The following is a 25000-nucleotide window of genomic DNA, read 5'->3' as shown; positions in this document are numbered from 1 at the left end:
ACTTTTAGTTAGAGGGTTTCTTCTGTATTTTCTGATATGCAATAAATCAATTCTTTAAAGCTGCTTTGCTTTGAGGTGGATTAAAGTTTTATTTCTTGGGCACTGCAGCTGTAAGGAGTACAAATGTTGTACTGTCACCTGCACACTGCTTTCCTGTGTCTCTACCTCCATCTTTATTGTTTTATCCATGCTTTTTATCATCGCTGTTAATATTTTGAATGCCTGATTTGCTATTCTTTCACCCTCTCCACCATAAAGTCCCAATGTTTTGAAATTCAGCTGCATATTTCTGCCCCACACGTTCTTTCGTATATTTATGCCTCCTTATGAATCTACCGGAGTTATGTCGTCTTTGACATTCAGTTCACATCTGCATTCGAATCTAACGCCCCCCTCTGGATCTAGATATTGATGGCTGAGTCATCAGCCAGGTTGGCGTTCCATTTTCAAATTTCTATCTAAACCCACTTTGCTCTCCATCTTTTAAAACCTATTTAAAAATGCAAATGTTGGATCATGTCACCATGGCCTGTTGTTCTTTTATCTTTTTTTCTCTTTTATAGAAGGACTTAACGTGTTGACATTCGACAAACTTATAAAGTCGAGCTGTACTCAGTTCTTTGTTGATATCTGGAAGATTTACATGCTTTGAGCACATCTGTGCCTTTAGTCAGGAATCTAATTCAATGTGTAATTGTTGAACTTGACAGATACACATTTTATGATGGACCTCCCTTTGCCACTGGTCTTCCACATTACGGCCATATACTTGCGGGGACAATAAAGGATATAGTAACCAGGTTTGCACATCAGAGTGGATTCAGTGTTGAAAGAAGATTTGGATGGGATTGCCATGGCTTGCCTGTGGTAGGTTTGTAGAAACTGGTAATGTTTCCCAGATTCTGTTGTTCAAATCTGGAATTCAGATGTGTTGAAATACAAAGTAACATTTGCGCCCCAAATGTCGCATCTCTAACAAGAGAATCAAACCAGTACCCCTTGACATACAACGGCATCTGTCGTTGGATGCCTCACTATCAACATCCTAGGATTACTTTTGACCAGAAACTGAACTGAACTGGACTAGTCATAAGTACTGTGGCTACAAAAGTAGGTCAGAGGCTAATTTTGCAACAAGTACCTCACCACCTGACACCGTCCTCCCCTGTAGGCACAAATCCAAAAGTGTGATGAAATACTCCCCACTTACATGGGTGACTGCAGCTCCAACAACACTCGAAGCTTGATACTTTGCAGCCACTTGATTGGCATGACAGCCAGAAACATTGATGGAGAGAGTCACCGACATTAAGTGGCAGCAGTGTGCATCATTACAAGGTGCAATGCAACAGTTCATGAAGGCACCTTAGACAACACTTTCCAAATTCATGATCACAACCATCTAGAAGGACAAAGGCAACAGATATATGGGAACACCACCTCCTTCAGGTTTCCCTCCAAGCCACTCACTTTGAGAAATATCTCCAAAGTGCCTTCACTGTCACTGGGACAAAATCCTGGAACTCCCTTCCTAACAGCTTTGTGGATGGACTTGGAGCAAATGGGGTTGCAATGGCACAAGAGGGCAGCTCACCACCAACTTTCAAAAGTGCAATTAATACTATCCCACCCAGCAATGCTCACGTCTCAAGAATGAATAAAGATGAAAAAATAAATAAATTACACGTAGAGTTCTTGCCCTTTAGGGATATCGACAGGTCTTGTATCCGAACAAATATATCTTTAAACCACTCCCTTGATTCTTTCATAGTCCTATCATTTGGTGGCTCTGCCCCATTAATTGTGGGCAATTTCCACTTCATCCCTCGAATGTCAACCTTGCTGAAATTTAAATGTTGGTGTATGATTCAGTTTTTTTTCATTCACACAAAATATTTAAATATTATAGGCACTTCTGTAGGTGCTCCCTGAGGATTAGAATATTGACTAGTCAATCCTATTTGTCATTATTATACGCACTGTTATGTTACTTTGGTATTTTAAGACTTATTTCAATTTTTGGTTACTTTTAGTGAAGACTTCAAAGTGCAGGCACTTAAATTTGATCTCCTTTTTACTAAAGTAATCTGATCTTCAAGTTTGTATAATATTGCAGGAATATGAAATTGATAAGACATTGGGAATAAAAGGACCTGAAGATGTAGCAACAATGGGCATTGCTGAATACAACAGACACTGTCGAGGAATAGTGATGAGGTACTCAAGTGAGTGGGAGGTAGGTACGGTTGATGTAATACAACCCTAAACTCTTAAGACAGAGGACTGTTGGTTAGAACTGTTAAAGAAGGTTAGAACTTTAAGTAGCCTTTGAAAAGTAGAGCTGGGCTGGCTGTTTTTTAATGCATGGCACCCATGTACATGTTTGTAATATTTGAAAATGAGTGCATATATTTGACTCAGTTATGATTTTAAAACCTTTTGATGCCTTCTAATTAGATTTCAGTACAGTATACATCTGTGACTTCTTGTTTCATAACCCTGTGTTACCTGTAATAATGTCATAAAGCTTTCCAAATTAGTTATGTTTGCCTTTCACTCCTCCAGGCAGCCCTATGCTGCGAATTCTGTGCTCTGCTCATTTCCTCAGCTTCTTAATTTTGCAGGTCTCCTCACTCCTTCACGAGAAGCCCTGAGCTTCATCTCATTTTCCTAATTTCCGCAAAGTTTAGCATTTCTTACATTAAAATGGAGTTGACGTTGCTTGTAGTACATATAATGTTGGCAAAAAATAGTTCCGGCTCTGTACTTGACAAACACCCACCTCTCGTCACAATCCAAATAATTGGCTGCCTTCCAATTCCTTTGTTTTTACTATTCAAAAAAAAATTGTGCTGCACTACATTTTGAGAATTTCCTGTCTAGTAGCCTTGTTGTATGATTTTTGTTTTTGGGTTGCTTCCCATCCTTGATCTTTCGGCAACCTTCATAGCTGCAGAGAATGACTTTTTGAAGATGGAAAAGGGGAAGTATCTTCGTAAAAAAGAAGTTGATGAGTGCATCAGTGTTCTCATGTAAAAGGAGAATGTGGGGAAAGTTATCTAAAGGTGGCTGTGCAAAAGAGAAAAGGACATGGGTGAAAATAGATTGTGACAGGTATAAGGACTCTGAAATAAAGGAGGCAGCAAGTGTCAGTTAAATGATCATCATTTCACCAAGGGCACAGAGAGCATCATCTGGACATTGTGGGAGAGAAAGTTCAGCATTGAGAAAATGAGGCATCAAAAAAGCAAGGGGTAGCAGATGGATTGGACAATTAGAGGGCCCTGTTACACAGTTGTAGGGCTGGAATCTGCTAGTCTTTATTACAGTATGATGCATTTTTCTAAATTGTTTAGTGCTTAAAGTCAAAAGCATAGCATTTAACTTCCATATAATAAATGGCCTTCACATTATATTTCCCTCTCGTAGCACCATGAGCACTAGCTGAAATTTAAAATGATTGCGAACACCCACAGACCTCGCTTTAATGTATTCAAATTGATAAAATACAATCCAACACCTTTCTTCTGTCAGAAGTAAGCTCGTGGCTTCACCATTATAATGCTGTTTTCATTTTAAAGAACAATAACAAAAGAAACTTTAAGATCTATTTTTGGTCTGTCTGGTTCCATAACAGTTATGCATTTATTCATTGGTTAATGGAATTTTTTTAACAAAGTTAGTTATTTGAAACTAATTTTCATGATTTATATTTGTGAAATTAACTTATTCAACATGCTCCATTATTCCAAGATATTAAGATTTTCTGCCTCTGGCTTTTACTATTTATGAAGCAACACCAGCATTTTTTCATTATTTATAATGCTTGATTTTCGTCAACAGTCTGCTGTTACCAGATTGGGCCGTTGGATTGATTTTAAGAATGATTATAAGACCTTGTATCCTTCATTCATGGAATCTGTTTGGTAAGTATTGTTTTAAAATTGAACCTACAAGTTCATTGTCTCTTTAAACATGCAAGAATTATGTAAGAGAAACAAAAAAGCTGCTCCCATTAACTGATGATACAAATACTTGAGGAAATGATTTAAAGTCTTTGGTAAGAAATACAGGTGGGATGTCAGAACTTTTTTATGCAGTGAGTACAACAGCTTGGAGTTGGTTGCCAACTGGGGTGATGATAGAGGAGACAATGAACAATTTCAGTAAGAAATTGGATGGACATTTTGAGAGAAATAATCCTGTAAGGCTACAGGAGTAGAACGAGGAAGTTACACTGAGTAGCTCTACAGAAGGCTGGCAAGGACTTTATGGATTGAATGGCTTCCTGTGCTGCAGTGACTTAACCAGGTTCTGCCTGTTTTCTAAAAATAATTTTTACACTGAACAAAATTGAGTGTGTAGTCTGCAGGCATAATTTATTTGAGGTTCTTCCCTAATTAAATAGCCAGAGTTTTACCTTTTATGCACAATGTCTTTTGACATAAAGATCAGGCCTGAGGCAGTTGTGGGTGTTATCTGAAGATGGTGAGTAAGAACATCTGAAGCTCTATTGTGGTGTTGGCAGCAGTTTAAAGATGGCATCCTCGCATCAGTCGATGATGTAGCTACTGCTTCTTGCCCAGTCCCAATTGCCAAATGGTCCATCTCCAGCCTGCTGGGCAACAACTAGTCAACTTACGTGAGATTCTGCCAAGAACAGAGATTGGAGTGAGAGGGTCACTACCACCAGCTGCCACTTCGCTACATTGTGTAAAATCCTGGCCATTGTGTTCTTTGCTCTGCCTGATTTTTATTCCATTGATGATCAGCAAATGCAATGTGAGGTTGGATTTATAGTTATACAACACGGAAGCAGACCCTTCAGTCCAACTTGTCCATGCCGACCAATTTCCCAAACTCAACTAGTCCCATTTGCCTGTGTTTGGCCCATATCACTCTTAAACCTTTCCTATTCATGTACCTGGCCAAATCTGTTTGAACTATTGTAGATGCAGGTACAGTTACAACCTTCAGAAAGAAAGACTGGAGAGGCAGTGGTGTAGTGTTAATATCACTGAACTGGTAATTCAGACCCCTAGACTAATGCTCTCCTTAGAGTGAATGCATGCATTTGCTGGGTTAGAAAGTGTTAAATCCCCAATTTAGATTGTAATTGCAGTTTGCTTAAAGAGAAATCAACAGTTTTTTGATTGTGCAGTTGCAAGCTTTGAGCAAGCTTACTTTCAAGAGGTGCATTGAGAAAGCAGCCAAATTAAGAGCCAGCTGAAACTGGAACTTCATTTATATTTAGAGTCAGAGAGATATACATCATGGAAACAGACTCTTCGGTCCACTCATCCAAGCCAACCAGATGGCCCAAATAAATCTAGTCCCATTTGCCAGCATTTGGTCCGTTTCTGTCTAAATGCTTCCTATTCATATACTCATCCAGATGCCTTTTTAAATGTTGTAATTGTACCAGCCACCATCACTTCCTCTGGCAGCTCATTCCATACACGCACCACTCTGTGTGAAAAGGTTGCCCCTCAGGTCCCTTTTTTTTTTCGGTATCTTTCTCCTCTTGCCTTAAACCTATAACCTCTAGTTTTGGACTATCCCATGCTGGGGAAAAGACCTTGTCCATATACCCTATCCATGCCCCTCATGATTTTACCAACCTCTACAAGGTCACCCCTCCACCTCTGACACTCCAGGGAAAATAGCCCCAGTTTATTCAGCCTCTCCCTATAGCTGAAACCCTCCAACTCTGGCCACATCCTTGTAAATCTTTTCTGAACCCTTTCAAGTTTCACAACATCCTTCCTATTAGCAGGGAGACCAGAATTGAATGGAATATTCCAATAGTGGCCTCACCAATGTCTTGTACAGCCGCAACATGATCTCCCCAACGCCTATACTCAATGCTTTGGAGTGCACCGTTGAAACAAGTTGTATGCTACGGATAAAGCAAAGGTACCTGCCAATCAATGGATCCAGTCAAAACTCTGCAGCTGTACGTGTCCACATGTGAATGGTGGACAATTAAAGAACTAAACTGGAGGATTGTGACTGTACCCATCGTCAATGTTGGATGAAAAATTGTAGCTTAAAGAATTTTTAAACCTTTTCATGTTGAAGTGCCAAATGAGAAATCCATCTCTTCCTCTTGGCTGAGGACTCCCCTTTTTTCAGCAATAAATTAAAAAGCAAAATGATGAAAATTCTCAGCAGGACCGGCAACACCTCTAGAGAGAAACAGTTGACATTTCAGGTTCATGACATAAGCGTGAACTCTGGCATAGACCAGTTGAACCAAATGGCCTGTTTCTATGATATAGATTTGATATAACTTTGGGTAGAACAGTTTTGACAACTTTGAAAAAAGATTGAGCAGCTTGATTTGGATCTGTCAGACAGAAATACCCCAAATGTTTGAGATTTTTGCAAATTTCAAGCAATATTTCAGGCATGTGGGGGAAAGAGAGATGGAAATTACTACTGAGTGGGATCAAGGATGTTAATGAGGAGTAGACAAGATTTTTTTTTTCCTCCCATACTCACACTCACTGCCTAACATGATTATTGAATTTTTTTGCATTGGTAGAAAAAGCTTTTTTTTTTTTTTTTTTTTTTTTTTTTGAAGTATTCACTCACAGGAATTATTGGCTGGTCAGTTTTTATTGCCTGTCCCTAGTTACACTGAATATTGTATTCAAAGCACTGATCCTTTGCCTCAAACAGAGTTTATAGAAAGTGACCATCTTCATGTTGCCAGAAGTGAGAACGATAGAATGAATGATTCTAGCAATATAATTATGGATGATAACACCCACGCAAAAACAAAATCTCTTCGTCCTTTAGAGAGTTCATGAATGTAGGCATTCATGGAAACAGAACAGCATAAGATGAGTGATTTCTAGATACCTTGGAACACTTGCAAAGCTGAGGAATTCATTCAAAGCTTGATATGAAATCATAAATCCTAATGATGAAACTCGCATAATTTAAGAAACGTTTTAAAGGTTGGATTTTCCTACAATCCACTTGCCTCAAACCTGTACAGACTCAACGTTACAACCGTTTGTTATCAGCTTTTAGTTTTGCATGTTTGTTCTAGCAGTTGCTCTTAGCAATGGAAATTTTCGGCATGTTCCATGTTTGTGTGATGACCTTCAGTTAAAAGCTGATCTATCAAAAAGTCACTAAAGGACACAAAACCTATTGGAGCAGGAAAAGGACAAAGTTCTAAACAGGATTGTACCTTTCTGATGAATCAGCCATAATTAACACCATTTTGTCCAGAAATGCAGAGCGTTCTCATTTGAACCAATTTACAGACTGTGGCAAGGCTTGCACAACAAAATAGGTTACAGAACGAAGCAGAACAAAATAGTAGACAAAAACACATCCCTCCCTGATGTCCTTAATGCTTTCTATGCTTGGTTTGAGCAGAATGCCAGTGGCGCGGTGTCACTTGTCCTGACAGCCCCAGACGCATCTGTCCCCTCTGTCACCACTGCAGATGTCAGATCAGTCTTCCTGAGAGTAAACCCAAGGAAAGTGACTGGCTTAGACAGAGTCTCCAGCCGTGCACTTGGATCCTGTGCAGGCCAGCTGACGGAGATTTTCGCTGACTGCTTCACCCTCCTTCATATAATCTGAAGTTACTACCTGCTTCAAGAAGACCATCATCCCAGTACCAAAGAAAGCATATACGGCATGCATCAATGATTACTACCCGGTGGATCTGACCTCCATAATTATGACCTGCTTAGAGAGGCTGGCCATGGCCCACGTCAACTCTAGCCTTCCAGCCTGCTTCGATCCCTTGCAGTGTACCTATAGGTGCAACAGGTCCACAGTGGATGCTATTTCCCTGGAACATCTGGATAACAAGAACACCTATGTCAAGCTCCTACTCTAAGGTTTTGGAGTAGATCTGTTGCTCGGGTTGTGGGTGTTGAGGTTGGTTGGCTTGCCGAGCTGTTTTGTTGCGCAGACGTTTCGTTACCATGCTGGGTAACATCCTCAGTGCAGCCTCTGATGAAGTGCCGGTGTGTTTTCCCACCTGGTTTTTAAACTCTGGGGTCCATTGCAATGGATTGCCTCACTTCGGGGTTTCCTCCGTAGTGGAATGTAGATGGGGTCGAGTTCAATGCGTTTATTAATAGCCTGCTTCATGGAGTGCCATGCTTCCAGGAATTCTCGTGTTTGTCTCTGCCTAGCCTGTCCCAGGCTCTTGGTGTTGTCCCAGTCGAAGTCGTGGTTCTCCTTGTCCATGTGGATTGAGATGAGTGAGTATTGGTCGTGTCTTTTTGTAGCCAATTGGTGTTCACGTACTCTTGTTGTTAGTTTCCTTCCTGTTTGTCCGATTGTAGTTTCTCGCAGTCTCTGCAGGGGATCTTGTAGATGACATTGGTCCTGTCCATGGTGGGGAGTGGGTCTTTAGTTCAGGTGAGCACTTGTCGTAGGGTTGATGTGGGTTTGTGCACCACTCTGATGCCCAGCGGTCGTACAAGTCTTGGGCTGAGTCTGATGTGATCCTGATGTAGGGTAGTGTGATGAGTGTCAGGGCGTGTAGAATCTTTCTGATGCACATCAGATCCTGGGACAGGCTAGGCAGAGACAAGCACGAGAATTCCTGGAAGCATGGCACTCCACGAAGCAGGCTATTAATAAACGCATTGAACTCGACCCCATATACATTCCACTACGGAGGAAACCCCGAAGTGAGGCAATCCATTGCAATGGACCCCAGAGTTTAAAAACCAGGTGGGAAAACACACTGGCGCTTCATCAGGCTGCACTGAGGATGTTACCCAGCATGGTAACAGAATGTCTGCGCAACAACAAAACAGCTTGGCAAGCTCCTACTCATTGACTGACTATAGCTCTGCCTCCACTACCATAATCCCTACCAGACTAATCCCAAAACTCCAAGACCGAGGCCTCGGCTCCACCCTCTGCAACTGTATCCTCAGCTTCCTGGACAAGAGTGCAATCAGTGAAGATAGACAATAGCACCTCTTCAACGATTATCCTGAACACTAGCACCCTGCAAGCATGCATACTCCCTGTACGCACACAGCTGTGTAGCCAAATTCCATACAAATGCCATCTATGAGTTTGGTAATGACACCACCATGGTAGCTGGGTATCAATGTTGAGTCAGCATACTCACTCATACAGGAAGGAGATAGTGTTTGGTGTTGTGGTGCAATGATAACAATCTTTCTTTCAATGCCAGCAAAGCAAAAGAACTGATCATTGACTTCAGGAAGAAAGGATCAGAACATGTCCTGATCGACATCAATGGAGCTGATGTGGACAGGATTGAGCGCATCAGGTTCCTAGGTGTGATGATAACCAACAATCTGTCCTGAACCCCTCTCATAGATGTGTTTGGTCAAGAAGGCACAACAACACCTCTTCTTCCTCAGGCAGCTTCAGAAATTTAGCACGTCCGTAAGGGCTCTCACCAACGATGACAGAAGCACCATAAAAAGCATTCTATCTGGGTGCATAATGGTTTAGTACAGCAACTGCTCTACCTAGGCCTGTAATAAACTGCAGCTGTGTGAACAGCTCAGACCATATGGAAGCCAACCTCCCATTCATGGATTCCGTTTATAGTTTTCGTTGCAGCGGAAAGGCTGCCAGCATCATCAAAGATCCCTCCCACCCTGCTAATACTCTGTTTCAATCTCTTCTGTCAGGCAGAAGATACAGAAGCTTGCGCGCGTACACTCCAACAAGTTCAGGAACAGCTTCTTCCCTGTTATTAGACTACTGAATGGACCGCTCTAACTTCAAATTACGTTGATCTTGCTTCGTGCGCCTCCTTTGAAGCCGTAACCTTGTATACCTTGCTCAGTCCGAGTACTCTATGATCTGTAAAATCCATGTTTGCTATGATCTGCCTTTACTGCTTGCAAAACAAACCTTTTCACTGTACTCAGGTACATGTGACTACAATAAATCAACAAGTACTGTGTGCCTCAGTGAATTTTTTTTTCTCCCATTTGGTGACTCCTTATACTGGAAGACTTTGTTTGTTTGTTTTTCTTTGAACCTTCTTTTCCTTTTCATGTATTTGATCCCTCTGAGCATTGTGAATACTTGCCTTGATCAATTTTAGCTAGTTTCTCCCTTATCTTAAACTTCATTGCGTTAATTTCAAAATTTTGAGTGATTTGTGTAAATGATTCTGCAGGGTTAACTCAGGAGTATGATCAGGCACGACCTTTTTAAGATTAATGTTCATCCCTGATGAAATTGATCATTCTCAATCAGCTGATGTTATAACCAGCACTTGTGCTTAGTGGGTGGAAAATTAGCCCTATATCATCATTTTAATTGCATTTTTAGCAGTAGTCACTGACTTGTACCTAGTGAAGATGGTAGTAAGTTCAGTTCTGTCTTTATAAAGGCATATAGGTAGCCCACACACATTCTCTCTATTGTGTGTCGATTGTAGGAGGTGTAAGTGGGCAATTGTGGATCCCAATTATGGTTTCAACAAGAAATTAATGCTTTGAGGTGAAGATGAAGAAAGGGGAAAAATACTTTGAGATACAATCCCTGTTTTCAACTTTTTCCTCATACCCAGCAAAATCTTGATTCACACATTGAAAGGGTCATAATAATTGATTAATCATGTATGAATTAAATGGCATGTTTGGCTTAATGTGCACAAGTAAATACACCCATAAATTTCATAGTTCTCTCTGAGGTTTGTCTCAAGGAAGTGTGCTTTCACCAGAGACCAGTAGGTGGAGCTATTCCTCAAGTAAAATGAAATCACCATTTTGGCCGGACTTGATGGGGAAAACAAGCTTCCACTTTTCACAACCACAAGAAATCTCAAAATGCTTCACAATGAGATACTTGTTGAAATACTGCCACTCAAAAGCAATTTTTTTTTGTGTGGTAGTGATGGAGGGACGTATATTGGGCAGAACGTAGGAGTTAACTCTACAGCTATTTTACATAACAAGGAGATCTTATAGTTCTGCCTCAGCAGACAAATGAGACCTCAATTTAACCTCTCATCTGAAACGCAGCACATTCGACAGTGCAGCACACCCTCAGTACTGCACTGCAGTGTCAACATTGTTATTTTTCATGTTCCGGCTCTGGAATGGCTGAGGACAAAAGCCTTTTCTCCCTTGTCTATGTTCTTTTTGTGATTGTATGAGAAGAATTTTCATTTAAAATTATAACACTGAAAATCAGTGAACAGTGTCCACGTTAATATCTTCTCACAGGAATATACAGTCTATTCAAAGAGAAAAGCAATGCAAGACTAGCAAATTGAATACATTGAAGTGAATAAATTACTGCTGGATCTTTGTAGCTCAGGTATCAAAGTATGAGCAGTTAAGCCATGGCTGCCACACAATATGGCCAAATATTTAGCTTTTTAGCAGATACAATCCACAATAAACTGACTTAAAAAAGAAACAGCCTTAAAAAAACGCTTATGTATTGGTCTTGAGGAAGAGGGCAATAAATGAATATACTTTGCAGACGGGCATTTAACAAACGCAAACAGCGCAGTGGAGATGTTAAAAATGCAAGAGGATTGACAAAGGCAGCATACCTAGGATAACATTTCAGAAGGCAACAGAACAGGGTCTTTTTAAACAAAGCAGCACAGTACAAAAATAGAAACGTAAACATAGACAATCAGAACAGAAGTTGTCCATTCGGCCCTACATGTCTGCTCCATCATCTAATATGATAATGGCTGATCATCCACCATTGTACCTTATTTCCACTTTCTCTTCAAACCCTTTGATTGCTTTAGTTCGAAGAACTATGTATAACTCCTTCCTGAAAACATACAATGTTTTGCCCTCAACTGATTTCTGTGGCAGAAAATTCCATAGGCTCACCACTGTCTGGGTGAAGAAATTTCTCCTAATTTCAGTTCTGAATGGCCCACCCTGTAACCTTAGACTGTAACCCCTCGTTCTGGACTTCAAAGTTTACTTGAAGTCCAGAATGTGCTAAGTGCCATAACTGGATACTAGTTAGTGTTAATGAAAATGTAGTTTTTCTGTGTTTATTGACGTCTCTTTTCTTTTTAGGTGGGTATTTAAACAGCTATATGACAAGGGACTGGTCTACAGAGGAGTGAAAGTTATGCCGTTTTCTACTGCATGCAACACGCCTCTCTCTAATTTTGAATCACATCAAAATTATAAGGTACCAGTTAATTTCCTAATTGCTTTTAAAAATGGCTGGTATTACTACAGCTGTGTTACCTCTAGTGTGGGTTTTAGAGACTCATTTTGATTTGAGTGGATGTTTCTCGACTATCATTCATTCTATTCCTAGCAAAGTTTAAATCCAACAAGAAATGACTTATTGAAACTGTTGAAATTGGTGAAACATTTGGTGATTCAAAAGTAATCCCCAATCTCTACAATCAAAGAATTTATTTTCGCTATACAAGCAAGAGCGATCCATTACAATCCTCTTTGGCTCAGGAGTAAATCCAAATAATAGAACTTGATTGCCTCAGTTGCTGCAGATAAACTTACCTAGGCAAAAGCTATTTTGTTAGCTAATCTATCTATTCAGACATGACAGCATTAGAGCTGAGTAGCAATTCTACCTTAATTGCTTCAACTCCACACAGACCAGTGCTATCCTGGTGAGGAAACTGATGCAATGAAAGTCACCTAAGGCTCTCTGAAATTGCTAACGGAGCAATAAACATAGTATCAATTTACATGTTAACAAAACATTTGAAGCTAATACACTGGGCATGGGTAATGTCCGTCTTGCAAAAATCTATCCTTAAAAGAGTCAAGGGCCAGGGGAGGCAATGGCCTAGTGGTATTATCGCTGGACTGTTAATCCAGAGACTCGGGTAATGCTCTGGCGACCCAGGTTCGAATCCTGCCACGGCAGATGGAGGAATTTGAATTCCAAAAAAAAAATCTGGAGTTAATCATCTGACTATTATCATGAATCTGTTGCCGATTGTCAGAAAAACCCATCTGGTTCACTGATATCCTTTAGGGAAGGAAACGACCATCCTTACCTGGTCTGGCCTACATGTGACTCTAGATCCACAGCAATCTGGTTGACTGTTAACTGCCTCTAGGCAATTAGAGATGGGCAATAAATGTTGTCAAGACAGCAACGCCCATGTCCCATGAATGAATAAAGGAAAAATAATTCTTTGAAGGAAATTGTTAGTTTCTTCCTCTCCTGTTGGAACTAATCCCGTATATTGCAGTGTTTGTACCTCTGCAGATGTCCCTTTTATGGAAGACAGTTGACTTCATGCAATGCTTGCATTTGTGGAGTGCAAACTTAATTAGTTGGGTGTTTATTTGCAAAGTAGCAATTAGCTAAATTTTCCCTATCTGTTGAAACTAAAAACCACTTTAAAAGAAAAATTGTGATACTTTTCAATAGGAAGACTACAGAGAGACTGCAATTCTAAGGCATGCAGAAACAGTGTGTCTTGGGGGTATATGTGCTGCAATAGTTGACAGGCTGGACAGGTTAAAGAAGTGGTTAATAAAACATATATGAGCTGCTAATCATTTATAAATAAACATTAAAGATAAAGTTGCCACTGTCTTACCAGATCATAGAGCTGCTACTCTCATTAGAGAGTTGACCTAATCTGATGGTCACCACGTGTCAGGCGAGGGAAGAGGTTGAGAAGGACAGTCCCTCATGATAACCTCAACTGGTGTGGGAGTTTATTCCATGCTGTTGACATCACTCTGCATCACAAAACAGCTACTCAGCCAACTGACCTAGCTAACTAACTATGGGGTTCAAAAGCACTGAGGTTCTGATTAACCTTTATGAAACACTGGTTCAGGCTCAGTTGGAATATTGTCTGCTGTGGGCTCATCACTTCACGATGGTATGAAAGCTTTGCAGTGTGCAGAAAACAGGAGAATGGTTTGAAGGATGGTGAACTTCAGTTACTTGAAATGATTGGAGGAACCGATGGTGTGTTCCTTTTGAAGAGAAGTTTGAGAAGAGATTTGATGGAGGTGTTCAAAACCATGGATGATCTAATCAGGGGACACAGAGAAGCTTTGCATGAGCCAGATAGTCAAGAATGGGAAGATATGTCTCAAGTAAATTGCAAAAGATCCGAAAATGATATGAGGAAAACATTTATTACACAGTGAGTGATTAAGATCTGGAATGCACTTTCTCAGAGTCTGCTGGTGGTAGATTCCATTGTGGCTTTCAAAAGACCATTGGATAGGAAATCTTTCAGGGCTACAGGAACATGACGGGAATCAAATGGCCTCCTAATCGGTGCCATTTATGATTCCATATATATAATCTGGCTGACCAAGTGCACAGTTCGGATGAAATGCCCTGCACTCAAAATACTAACTCTGTTTTTCTCTCCACAGATGTTACACGACCTAAGTTTCTCCAGCACTTTGTTTTTTGTTTCAGATCTCCAGCATTGGCAGTTGTTTGCTCTATTTTAACTTAGTCTTCTGATTTTTTTCTTTAACATTTTAGCCAAACCCAACTAGAATGTTACTAATTGTTTAGAACAAGTAATCGGATTTCCTTATTGATCCTTGGTCTAGGCAGTTTTAAGCAATGTTTTCAGTTAGAATGTCGGAGTTCAACTTTTACAGGAAGCATAGGTACAAGAAATAGTTGAACCTAAATGTCTCCAGCTGTAATATTTTGAAAAGATTAAGCTTTATATTTTATTGCTCGTAGGATGTTCAGGATCCTTCTGTTATTGTGACTTTTCCATTGGAGGAGGACGAAAGTGTTTCCTTGGTTGCTTGGACGACAACCCCGTGGACCTTACCCAGCAACCTTGCTGTTTGTGTCAGCCCGGAATATCAATATGTAAAAATCAAAGGTAATATTTGTTGTAAACAGAAGTACTAAAGGTTTTAAGTCTCAACAATATATTTCAAGTAGTTTTACTCTACTGATAAATTATTATTAACAGATCACCCATGGCGTTGCTTACCAGTGAGTCAGAAGCTATGCTTTAGTAAAGAGTGACGTGCACTGGTCGATGGAAGATTGGATTGGTTTAGCTCAGTCGGCTGGATGGTTGGTTTATGAAGCAGTGTGATACCAACAAAGGGAATTCAATTTGCACACCTGCTGAGGATACCATGAAAGACTCTCCTCCTCAACCTCTCCCCTCGCTTGAGGTGTCATGGCCCTCAGGTTAAATCACCACCAGTCATGCCTCTCTAATGAGAGAGTAGCCCTGTGGTCTACTAAGACTATGGCGACTTGACTTGACAGTGGAAGATTCTTGGAAAGCATTTTCTAAAAGATATTGGAGACAGTGAAGTATATATTTGGTTCCTGAAATATAAGCAGTTTGCTTCCTGAAGTCTGAGATTGATCTCAAATTGCTTTACTTAGTCAGCTTGTTTACTCTGAATGAGCTTTGAACTGGTGATGTTAGTGGAATTCTTTTATTCAGCAAATGCCCTTGCTATATTCAGCATTAACGATAAAAATCACCAATTCAAATATCCTTTTATGCGTTTTTGCATCATTCAGAATGGTGATCCAATGATATGTCTGCCCTGAAGAAGAGAGTGGAATTTTTGGGATTCCCTCGTTAATGATTGCAACTTCTCTGTTTCCCACAAATTGAGAGTCTGGAGATGGTCTTTTGTCTTCATTTCTCGACAACATAATCACTGCATATTTTTTGCTCATGAATCCTTTCTTAAACTGACTGGTTCTTCAGGTATCAGGTGAAGTGGACTTCAGGCAAAGCTCTGAAAGCTTATGATTGGACTATAACCTGGTGTCATCTGGCTTCTGACCTTGCACTTTAAATGGTTGTGGTGAGCTGCTTTCTTGAACTGTTGCAGCAGATATGTAGGGATACCCACATTGAGGCAGGAATTTGACCCTAGTTCCAAGTTACAACTATATGAGGGAAGTTTGCAGGTACTGATATCCTTACAAAGGTGAAAAACCAGTTTACCGTTTTACATGCGTAGGACAAGAAAGACTCAAGTTTAGGAGATGTTAAGCTACTTTGTCTTAAATAAGAATATACAGGTTCAGCAGATTTACCCAGAGTGTTCCTGCAAAGTTGAAATTGTGCAATCTTTCCAGACTGATTCTTTGATATTCATGTTGTGTTTCCTGGTTAGTTTGAAATTTTTAAGGAAAGGTAACTGGTATGACAGTTTTAAATATATTGCAAAACATCGGTAATCTATTGAGATGTCGAGATAACTTGAGCTCTTTCCCACTTAATGGTTTTCTCTTGTGTGCATGAGTTCATTTGTCTTAAAGTAATTGCAAAGTTTAGTGTATGGGAGATTATCGATTAGAAAACGTACATTTTCATGTTTGAAACCACCTCAAAATATTGTCATCCATAGATTATCTTGTTTCTGAACGTGAAAGGATTTTACATTTAAAAAAAGATATTCCGGTCGCTTTTTCTGGAAATTGCTGTGGTTTTCATGAATAATTTTCTGAAAGTGCAAGAGGGCTACTGCTTAAAAGTGATCATAGCATACCAAGTTAACAGTTAGTCACACCATCAATTCTAATTTTCTAGTCTTTTTACTCCGTCCTAGGATGTGAGCATTTCTGGTTAGGTCAGTATTTATTTTCCATCACTAATTACCCTTGAGCAAGTTTGCTGTCTTGAAGCATTGTTTTTTGCTGGCATTGATCCACCCAGAGCATTGTTCAGAGACTGTATTGAAGATTTTGATATAGCAACAGTGAAAAAACATCAATGTATTTGCAAGTTGGAATGCTGTTTGATTGGAAGTGGTTATGGCGTACCCATGCGGCAGCTACTATTGATCTTTCAGGTGATGTATCAGATTGCAGCTTTGAAAGAAGCTGTCAAAGGAGCCTTAACAAGTTATAGTTGATGCCACTGCTGCCAGTGTGCTCTGATGACGGAGAGAGTGAGTGCTGAAAATAATGGATGAATGTCATTAAACTGGGGAGCTTTGTCCTGGATGCTGTTGAACTTCTTGAATGTTGTTGGCGCTGAACTCCTCCAGGCAAATGGAGAATCTTCCATCACGGTACTGATTTGTGCCTTGGAGAACATAGGCTTCAGGGAGTCTGCAGGTGAGTTTACTCGCAGAATTCCCAGCCTCAGACCTGTCCTTATAGTCACCAAATCTACATTGCCTGTCTAATTTAGTTCCTGGGCAGTAATAACTGATCCGAGGATGGGGGTAATGAGGAGGGAATTGGTGATAGCAATGTCACTGAACGGGAGACAGTTAGATTCATTTTTGTTGCAGTTGGTCATTACCTGGAGCTCTATGTTGCCTGAATTTTCTTAAGTCCTATCAGCCCAAACCTGTTTCAGATCCCCAGGGTTTGCAATATTTTGCATTTTCTGACATAGGTATAGCAAGGTCTGGGCACAGCCTTTCTTTTTATTCAGGAGATGTGGGCATCATTAGTTACAGCAGCACTAATTGCTCATCCTTAATTTCTTTGGTGAAGGTGGTGGTGAGCTGCCTTTTGAACTGCTGCAGCCTTTGAGTTGTAGTCACATGCACAGTGCTGTTACAGATGGAGTTAACAAGATTTAGACCAAGATGGTAAAGGATCACTTTTATGGTTGCTAGTCAGGATAATGTGTGACTTGGAAGGGGACCTGCAGGTGGTGGTTTTGCCATGCATCTGCTACCCTGTCCTTCTAGCTGGTAGAACTGAGAAGTTTTTAAAGATTTTTTAAAATTCATTCAAGAGGGCATTGCTGTCTAGGGCCCATCCCAGAGGGCAGTTAAGAGTCAACCACATTGCTGTGGGTCTGGAGTCACATGTAGTCCAGACCAGGTAAGGATGGCAGTTTCCTTTCCTATAGGTTCACCAATGGGATTTTTCTGACAATTGACATTGATTTCATGTTAATCAGACTCTTAGTCTGGGAATTTATTGAAGTCAAATTCCACCATCTGCCAAGGTGGGATTCAAACTGTGTCCCCACATCGTTACAAGGGTCTCTGGATTGACAGTCCAGCATAATACCACTAGGCTGTTGCCTCCCCTGAAGCTTTTGAAGGAGCCTTCAACACTTGCAATGCCATGACAATGTTGTCCTATATTTAGTGGCAGAGATGTTGCATTTTATCAACCGAGCCATATGTATAACACATTGCAGTATTGCTTCTGTGTGTCTGCGAAACCTCAAGTAGTTGATGATCTCCATCTTTGTCCTTTTTTTCCCTGTAAATTCATAATCTCTTTTTGCATCATGCACCCTCCCCCCAAAAAAAAGTCTGGTCATTCAAAGAGAATATTGTATTTATTGCAGAGCCTTCAGATTGTAAAATTTCGCAAAGTGCTTCACAGGCCAAATCAGACAAATTTTGAAATGGAGCCACATGAGGACGGGAGCTTGGTCAGAGGTAGTTTTCCTTGAAGCGATGGAAAGTTGAGGAAGGGAATGCCAGTGTTCAAAGTCTAGCCAGTCAAAACCTTGGCTGTCAGTGGTGGAGTGATGAAAATGAGGGACGTGCAGGAGGCCTGAAATATAAGGGTGCAGACATCTGAGGGTTGTAAAGCTGAAGAAGATTAAAGATGAAGAGGGGAGAGGCCATGGAGGAATTTGTTTTAAAAATGAGTTGTTGCTTAACAGTCAATGAGCTGAGGAATGATGGATGAACAGGACTTGGTGTGAGTAAAACATTGCCAGTAGAGTTTGGGATGAACTTGAGTTTGCAGAACATGCAAGGCAGCACTCCACCCAGGAAAGCTAGTTGAAACAGAGCTAACAAAGATGTGGATGAAGGTTTCTGAAGACCAGTGGTAGGGGTGAAATAATAATCTGGAACTGCTAAAATGATGGCAGGATGTTCTGATTTATATGATGGATATTAGCCTCCAGTACAGCCCCATCTTCAAACCCTTTAAGTTTAGAGATACCAGCATGAACGTATCTGGTGCATAACACCATCTATCCCCAGATCAGACTGGATCCAGTCAAGTTTTGCTGGACCTCTATGTGTCAAAACAAATACTCTAGAATCAACTTTGAGCAGAAATGATACCTGATGACTTTTATCTCCCATTGTCAATCTCCTTAAACCATTTTCTCCTGCCAGAAGCTTCTTACTCTGAGATGTCACTTAGCAGCTCTGAGACTTCTCCATCAGCAATGTTAAGCCCAGCTATTCAGCTGTCTCTGCTGTTTCCATTCCTCTTGATCACTAAGCCAGATCACCTTCCCCTTGATCCAATTTCTCTCTCAAAGTTGCATGCCCACATCAAGCTCCTCTTGCCCTTTTAAAGATTTAATTTCGGCTCTCTCTGAAGTATTCTAGCAAACTATTGCTCTTCTCTAACGTGCTTTCCTGTTATATCCTTGAAAGTTATCACCTCCGTGCTTCAAAATCCTTGGCATTATTTCCTCTGGCTACTTACTTAAGTTTCCAGTCAAATTTCTTTTATGAATAACACAACACTGATATAGCCCTACAAAGTACAATGGAGCATTTTCCTGCCTTGATATCTTTGCAGTCTTTCAAGTGATTAACCTAAAATCACACTTGCCAATCTTTTTTCCTATGTTCAGCTCAGTAGGAGTGCCTTAATTCTACTCTTACTTACCCAAATGTAAAATTGCTTTGTATAGATTGGTGAAAATGTGAAACTCACTATGCATGAACTGATTGAGGTCATGAACATAGATGGATTTAAAAGAAAAACAGAGTGGACAGATGTGTTGACAGTGTGAGATGAAGTAAGGTTAAAGAAATCTTGCATGGAATCAAGATTGATTGATAGACCTGCTTGGCCAAATAGAACTTGGCCAAAAGAGCCTATGTAGCAGAGGTATCTTCAACGGCAGATTCTCTCCCTGACCCTTCATGACAATGTCTGGATCCTCTAAGGTATAATTCTCCCCCCCTCATAAGTAGTTGGAATATGTTGTTGGAAAATGTGAGGTTATGTACTTTGGCAGGAAGAATAGAGGAACTGAATATTATTAAATGAAGAAATCCTGCAAAAAACTACAGCTCAGAGGGATTTGGGACTCCTTGTGCATGATTCACAAAACTAACGTCGAAGTTCCATGGAATGTTGGTCATTTTTTCAAAGTGAATGGAGTATAAAAGTGAAGACGTTTTGCTAAAATTGTACAAGACGCTAGTCAGACCACAGATGAAATAGTGTGAACAGATTTGAATCCTTTATCTAAGGTAAGATGTATTGGCATTAGAGGCAGCCCAGAGAAGGTTCACTGGCCTGATATCAGGTATTTAGTGACTGTCTTATGAGGAGTGGTTCAGGAGTTTAGAAGAATGAAGGGCAATTAATTTAATTGAAACATGCAGAATTCTTACAGGATTTGAATGGGTTGATGTAGAGATGTTGTTTCCTCTTACAGGAAAGTCCAGGACCAGAAGGCATAGACGGATTGATTAAAAACATTTTTTTAAAAATTTAAAATTAAAAATCAGTGAGGAAACCAAGAGACGCAGGGAAAAGGCAGGAACGTGGAATTGAGGATGATCAACTCAGCCATGATTTCATTGAATGGTGGAGCTGACCTGATGGGCTGATTGGCATATTTCTGCTCCTATATCCTGTGGTCTTAATATCCACAAGGTACAAGTGGATAATTACTAGATAATATGTTTTGGTGACATTGACAGAGGGATAAATATTGGCCAGGTCACGTGGGATAATTTCTCTGCTCTTCCTTTAAATAGTGCCACAGGATCTTTTACATCCATCCAAGCAGGCATAGGGGCCTCAGTTTGGCCTGTCATTCAAAAGGCAGCACTGCTGTGCAATGCTCGTTGAAACATCAACCTTGATTTTGGTACATAAACTGGCAGTGGATGTTTAATCTGTAAACATGGGATTTAGAGTCACGGGGTTATACTAACCAAACCATGGTTGACAGACCATTCAAGATAGTCACCAAGATGAGGTGGGAGAGCGTTACAGAAAACAAAATGCTGGAAAAACACAGCAGCCTGGCAACATACATAGAGAAAGAGTTAATGTGCCAGGCCTGTGATATTTTATTATGGTCACAGCTGAAATCAGATATGGGTGAAACTTAAGTTGGTAGATCAAGTGAAGTGTCAATCCTAACTTAACTCTTAATTTCTTAATCAAATAACTGTTTCCAACCTCTGTTCTTGAACAGCTGAAGCAACACTGAGCACCTGGAGGTTCCTTTGCAACTTAAAATCCGGAGACTTATACAAAATAGAATAAAAACTGCCCTTCTACTGTGGCAATTTTTCGCCTGAACTCAACCTACTTGTAGTCCCTGGCAATCTGCTTCTCTGTAGGACACACAAGTTCAATTTTGTAAATGATTCATTAATTTGAGTCATTTAACTTAAATCATGTGCTTTCTTGGCCAAGCCATCTTTAGTTCACTGCTAAAAGTTACATTCTGACCAGTGTTAAGAATAAGAAGTCACTTTTAGAATTGAAACCTAAAATCTAGTTTTCTTCCACTTTTGAAGCTAAGTTACGAAGAAACAAAAATACACTACAAAACTATATCCCACTTTCACAAAAGGATGAGCAATATCAACACAAGTGTAAAACCTGGCTCCATTTCTCCAGTTTAAAGATTCTCATGGGGCCTCCGCCTCTGCCACGTCTGCCACATCCCCTCCCCACAACAAAACAAGGACAGAATCCCCCTTGTCCTCACATATCACTCCACTAACCTCCGGATTCAATGTATCTTTCTCCGCCACTTCTACCACCTGCAATCTGACCCCACAACCAAAGATATATTTCCCTCCCCAGTTCTATCTGCCTTCCATAGGGATCGCTGTCTCCGTGACTCCCTCAGCCGCTCCACACTCCCCACTAGTCCCACTACCCCCGGCACCTTTCCCTGTAACGGCAGGAAATGCTACACCCGCCCCTACACCTCCCCCCTCACCTCCATTCAAGGCACCAAACAAACCTTGTACATTAGACAGAGGTTCACCGGCATATCCATCAATGTGGTCTGTTGCATCCGCTGCTCCTGATGTGGCCTCCTCTACATCGGTGAGACCAAGCAGAGACTCGGAGACCGGTTTGTAGAGCACCTGTGCTGTGTTTGCGACAAACAACAACACTTTTCAGTCGCGAACCATTTCACCTACCCCTCCCACTCTCTGTGCAACGTATCCATCCTGGGCCTCCTCCAGTGTCAGAATGTCACCACCCGGAAACTGGAGGAGCCTACAGCCCAATAGTCTCAATGTGGACTTTACCAGTTTCAAAATCTCTGCACCCCTGGCCTCATCCTATGATCAACCCTCCCTCTCATCCCTGCCTTCTAGACCTGATACAACCTGTCCATTTCTCTCCCACGTATCCGCTCCTCCCACCTCACTGACCAGTCCCCACCACTGCACTCACCTATCACCATCCCACCTATCTTCCCCAGCCCCACCCCTCCTCTCTCTAGTTATTTCAGAGTTCCCTTCCCCCTCTCCCCTTTCTGAAGAAAGGTCCTGACCCGAAACATCAACATTCCTGCTCCTCTAATGCTGTCTGGCCTGCTGTGCTCCTCCAGCTCCACACTATGTTATATCTAAAGATTCTCATTCTTTCTTTAAACATGAATCCTTATGGGTCTTGGTTCTACCTGATTATGTAAATCCTTCCAGCCAAATCAACTTTCCTGCAGTCTTTCTTTCATTCTAAAGTCTGACACTTCATTGCTTCTTTACTTCCATTATTTACCTCCTAGCTTGACAGAAGCAGTGAAAGTACATCCCAAAGCTGCTCTTTCTCTCCTGTCTCCCTTTTTGACCAAACCTATACGCTGCTTGGGAGGGTGGTTGAGGCAATAAACCTCCCAACCATTTTAAAAAAAAAAGTACCAGGATGAGCACCTGAAATATCATAACATTCAAGGCTATGGGCAAGGTTTTAGAAAATCAAACTAGTGTAGATTTAGTAGTTTTTTGTCAGTGCAGACTCAATCGGCCGAAAAGCCAGTTCTGTACTGTATGATTCTATGAGCTGCATTCATTCTTGTCTAATTTTGCCTGCGTTAAGCACTGTATGGAACACTTCTTACTTAACCATGTTACATTAATGCAAGATGTTGTTGATTTCTTCTGTAAAATGGGACATTTATTCTGTCTTCAGATGTAGAAACCTCAATTGATAGCCTGTGGGCACTTGTTAGTAGGTTTGTATGTGGATAATGGCCATTTGGGCAAAGGACTAGATTCTACCAGCACTGTGGAATTTCATGTCAGCAAAGTTTCTGTATGTTTTAAAGAATTGGGGAAGAGGCGATACATATTAATATGTTTAACATTACCTGACTCAAAGCTGTGGTGTCTCATGATGATTCCTGAAATAATTGGGTTGGTGCTTGATTAAATTGACTGACCTGTCCACAGAATGAAAGAACAATTCATTGTTATGCACCACTGTACTTTTACTGATAACCAGGGCATCTAAATGGCAATGTCCATTGTTTTTTAAAACAAAGTATTCAATGTTTTTACCGTGATAGGACTTGATACATGCTAGGTGAATTCAGAATGTGAATGCTATGACTTTGTGAGCTGAAATTGGAAGTAGTTTAAAACACAAATCAGTTTCATTTTAATCAGGATTTCTGTGGCTGACCTTAATAGTATAAACAAAAATATAGATCACAGCATTTGCAGGTTATAGATTTATGCTTGTGTTGTTCTACCTGCTTGCATAAAATAGCACAGCCTCTGGGCATTTAAAATCAATTTATGTGCTGTTCTTGTTGTGCTAAAACGGTTTACTTATTGCTGCTTTATCCATCTAGGTTTAGTGATAATGGTGCAGTAGAGGAAGTGTTTGTGGGGAAAAAATGGTAATTGGGGCACTTCATGATTTTCTACTTAAAAAGCATTCCTGGCACAACCCGGATCTGTAGTAATTTAAGTAACAATGCAATCCCCTATGAACTGAAAGCAAGTTGGACATAAACTACATTGTATTCTTGTTTATCTGCAGCCTCTGAGATCGTACAATACTGGCAAAAGAAAGCATCTATTTGTGAGAAATTGACATGTCGCCTTCAACTTTTTATGACAAATTATATGGCATGCTATTGTAAAAATTCTTAATGTACGTCTAACTGATTTGTAGTTCTGATTCTTGCTATGTTTTAAAATTAAGTACTCCAATTGCGATGCATACCTTAATGTCTTGTTAAATGTCTTGGTGTTTTCATTTTTTTCTGTATTTGCAGACAACTCCACTGGAAACTTGTATATCATGATGGAAGCCAGGCTAGAAGCACTGTTTAAATCTGACAGTGAATACACTGTTCTAGATAGGTTGGTGCACAGTAACATAGATGCCATCTGTATTATGTTAAAGCATTTGCCACTTTACTGTGAACAAACTCTGAAATTGATGATGTTTTAAAACTGTATTTTATCATGCAAAAACTGTAATCAATTGTGAAACAACTATGATGACCAAATAGTTGCGCACAACAGTACTAATTTCGGAAATGTTTGTCTTCCACCCTCATCTCTATTATCCTGCTTTTTATTCATGATAAATTTCATGTTGTCTCAGGTTTTCATATGTTTATGGAAAACATTCAGGGAAGACAAATGTTGCAACAGGCTCAAGAAGTTTAATAGTCTAAATAAAAACCAAAAGAACCGCGGATGCCGTAAATCAGGAACAACAACAGAAGTTTCACAGAAGTTCAGGAGGACTTTGAGCATCTGTGAAGAAAAATCAGTTAACATTTCGGGTCCGGTGATCCTTCCTCAGAACTCTGAGGAAGAGTCACCAGACCCAAAATGTTAACTCTGATTTTTCTTCACAGATGCTGCCAGACCTGCTAAACTTTTCTGCAACTTCTGTTGTTATTTCTGAGCTTAGTGGTCTACCCTTTTTCCTAGGTAAAAGCTTTAGAAAGGGTTTGAAAGAGGTTGACCAGGAATGAATGACTTCAGCTAGAAGGAGATATTGGAAAAGTTATGACTCCTAATTCTCTTTGGAACATAGAAATTTTAAGTGGTGATCTAATTTAAGTTTTGACAAAAGAAAACCCAATTTCTCATGCAATTAAGTTTATAAGGAGAGG

The 25000-nt window shown here is 40.4% G+C and overlaps 1 protein-coding gene across 1 annotated transcript; it reads left to right on the top strand.

Annotated features, from left to right (window-relative positions):
* Positions 1-710: 710 nt before the first annotated feature.
* Positions 711-24244, top strand: LOC109919827 (isoleucine--tRNA ligase, cytoplasmic-like; the record flags this gene model as incomplete). Its single annotated transcript, XM_048592693.1, has 6 exons — positions 711-867; positions 2117-2236; positions 3844-3926; positions 12036-12153; positions 14674-14821; positions 24146-24244. Coding segments are annotated over 6 exons (725 nt in total), but the record flags the coding sequence as incomplete, so codon positions are not given.
* Positions 24245-25000: the final 756 nt, after the last annotated feature.

Source organism: Rhincodon typus, unplaced genomic scaffold (assembly GCF_021869965.1).
Source record: "Rhincodon typus isolate 14 unplaced genomic scaffold, sRhiTyp1.1 hic_rhity00001677, whole genome shotgun sequence".
NCBI lineage: Eukaryota > Metazoa > Chordata > Chondrichthyes > Orectolobiformes > Rhincodontidae > Rhincodon > Rhincodon typus.
The sequence above is the reverse complement of the archived record's forward strand: the minus strand, read 5'-3'. Positions and strand labels throughout refer to the sequence as shown.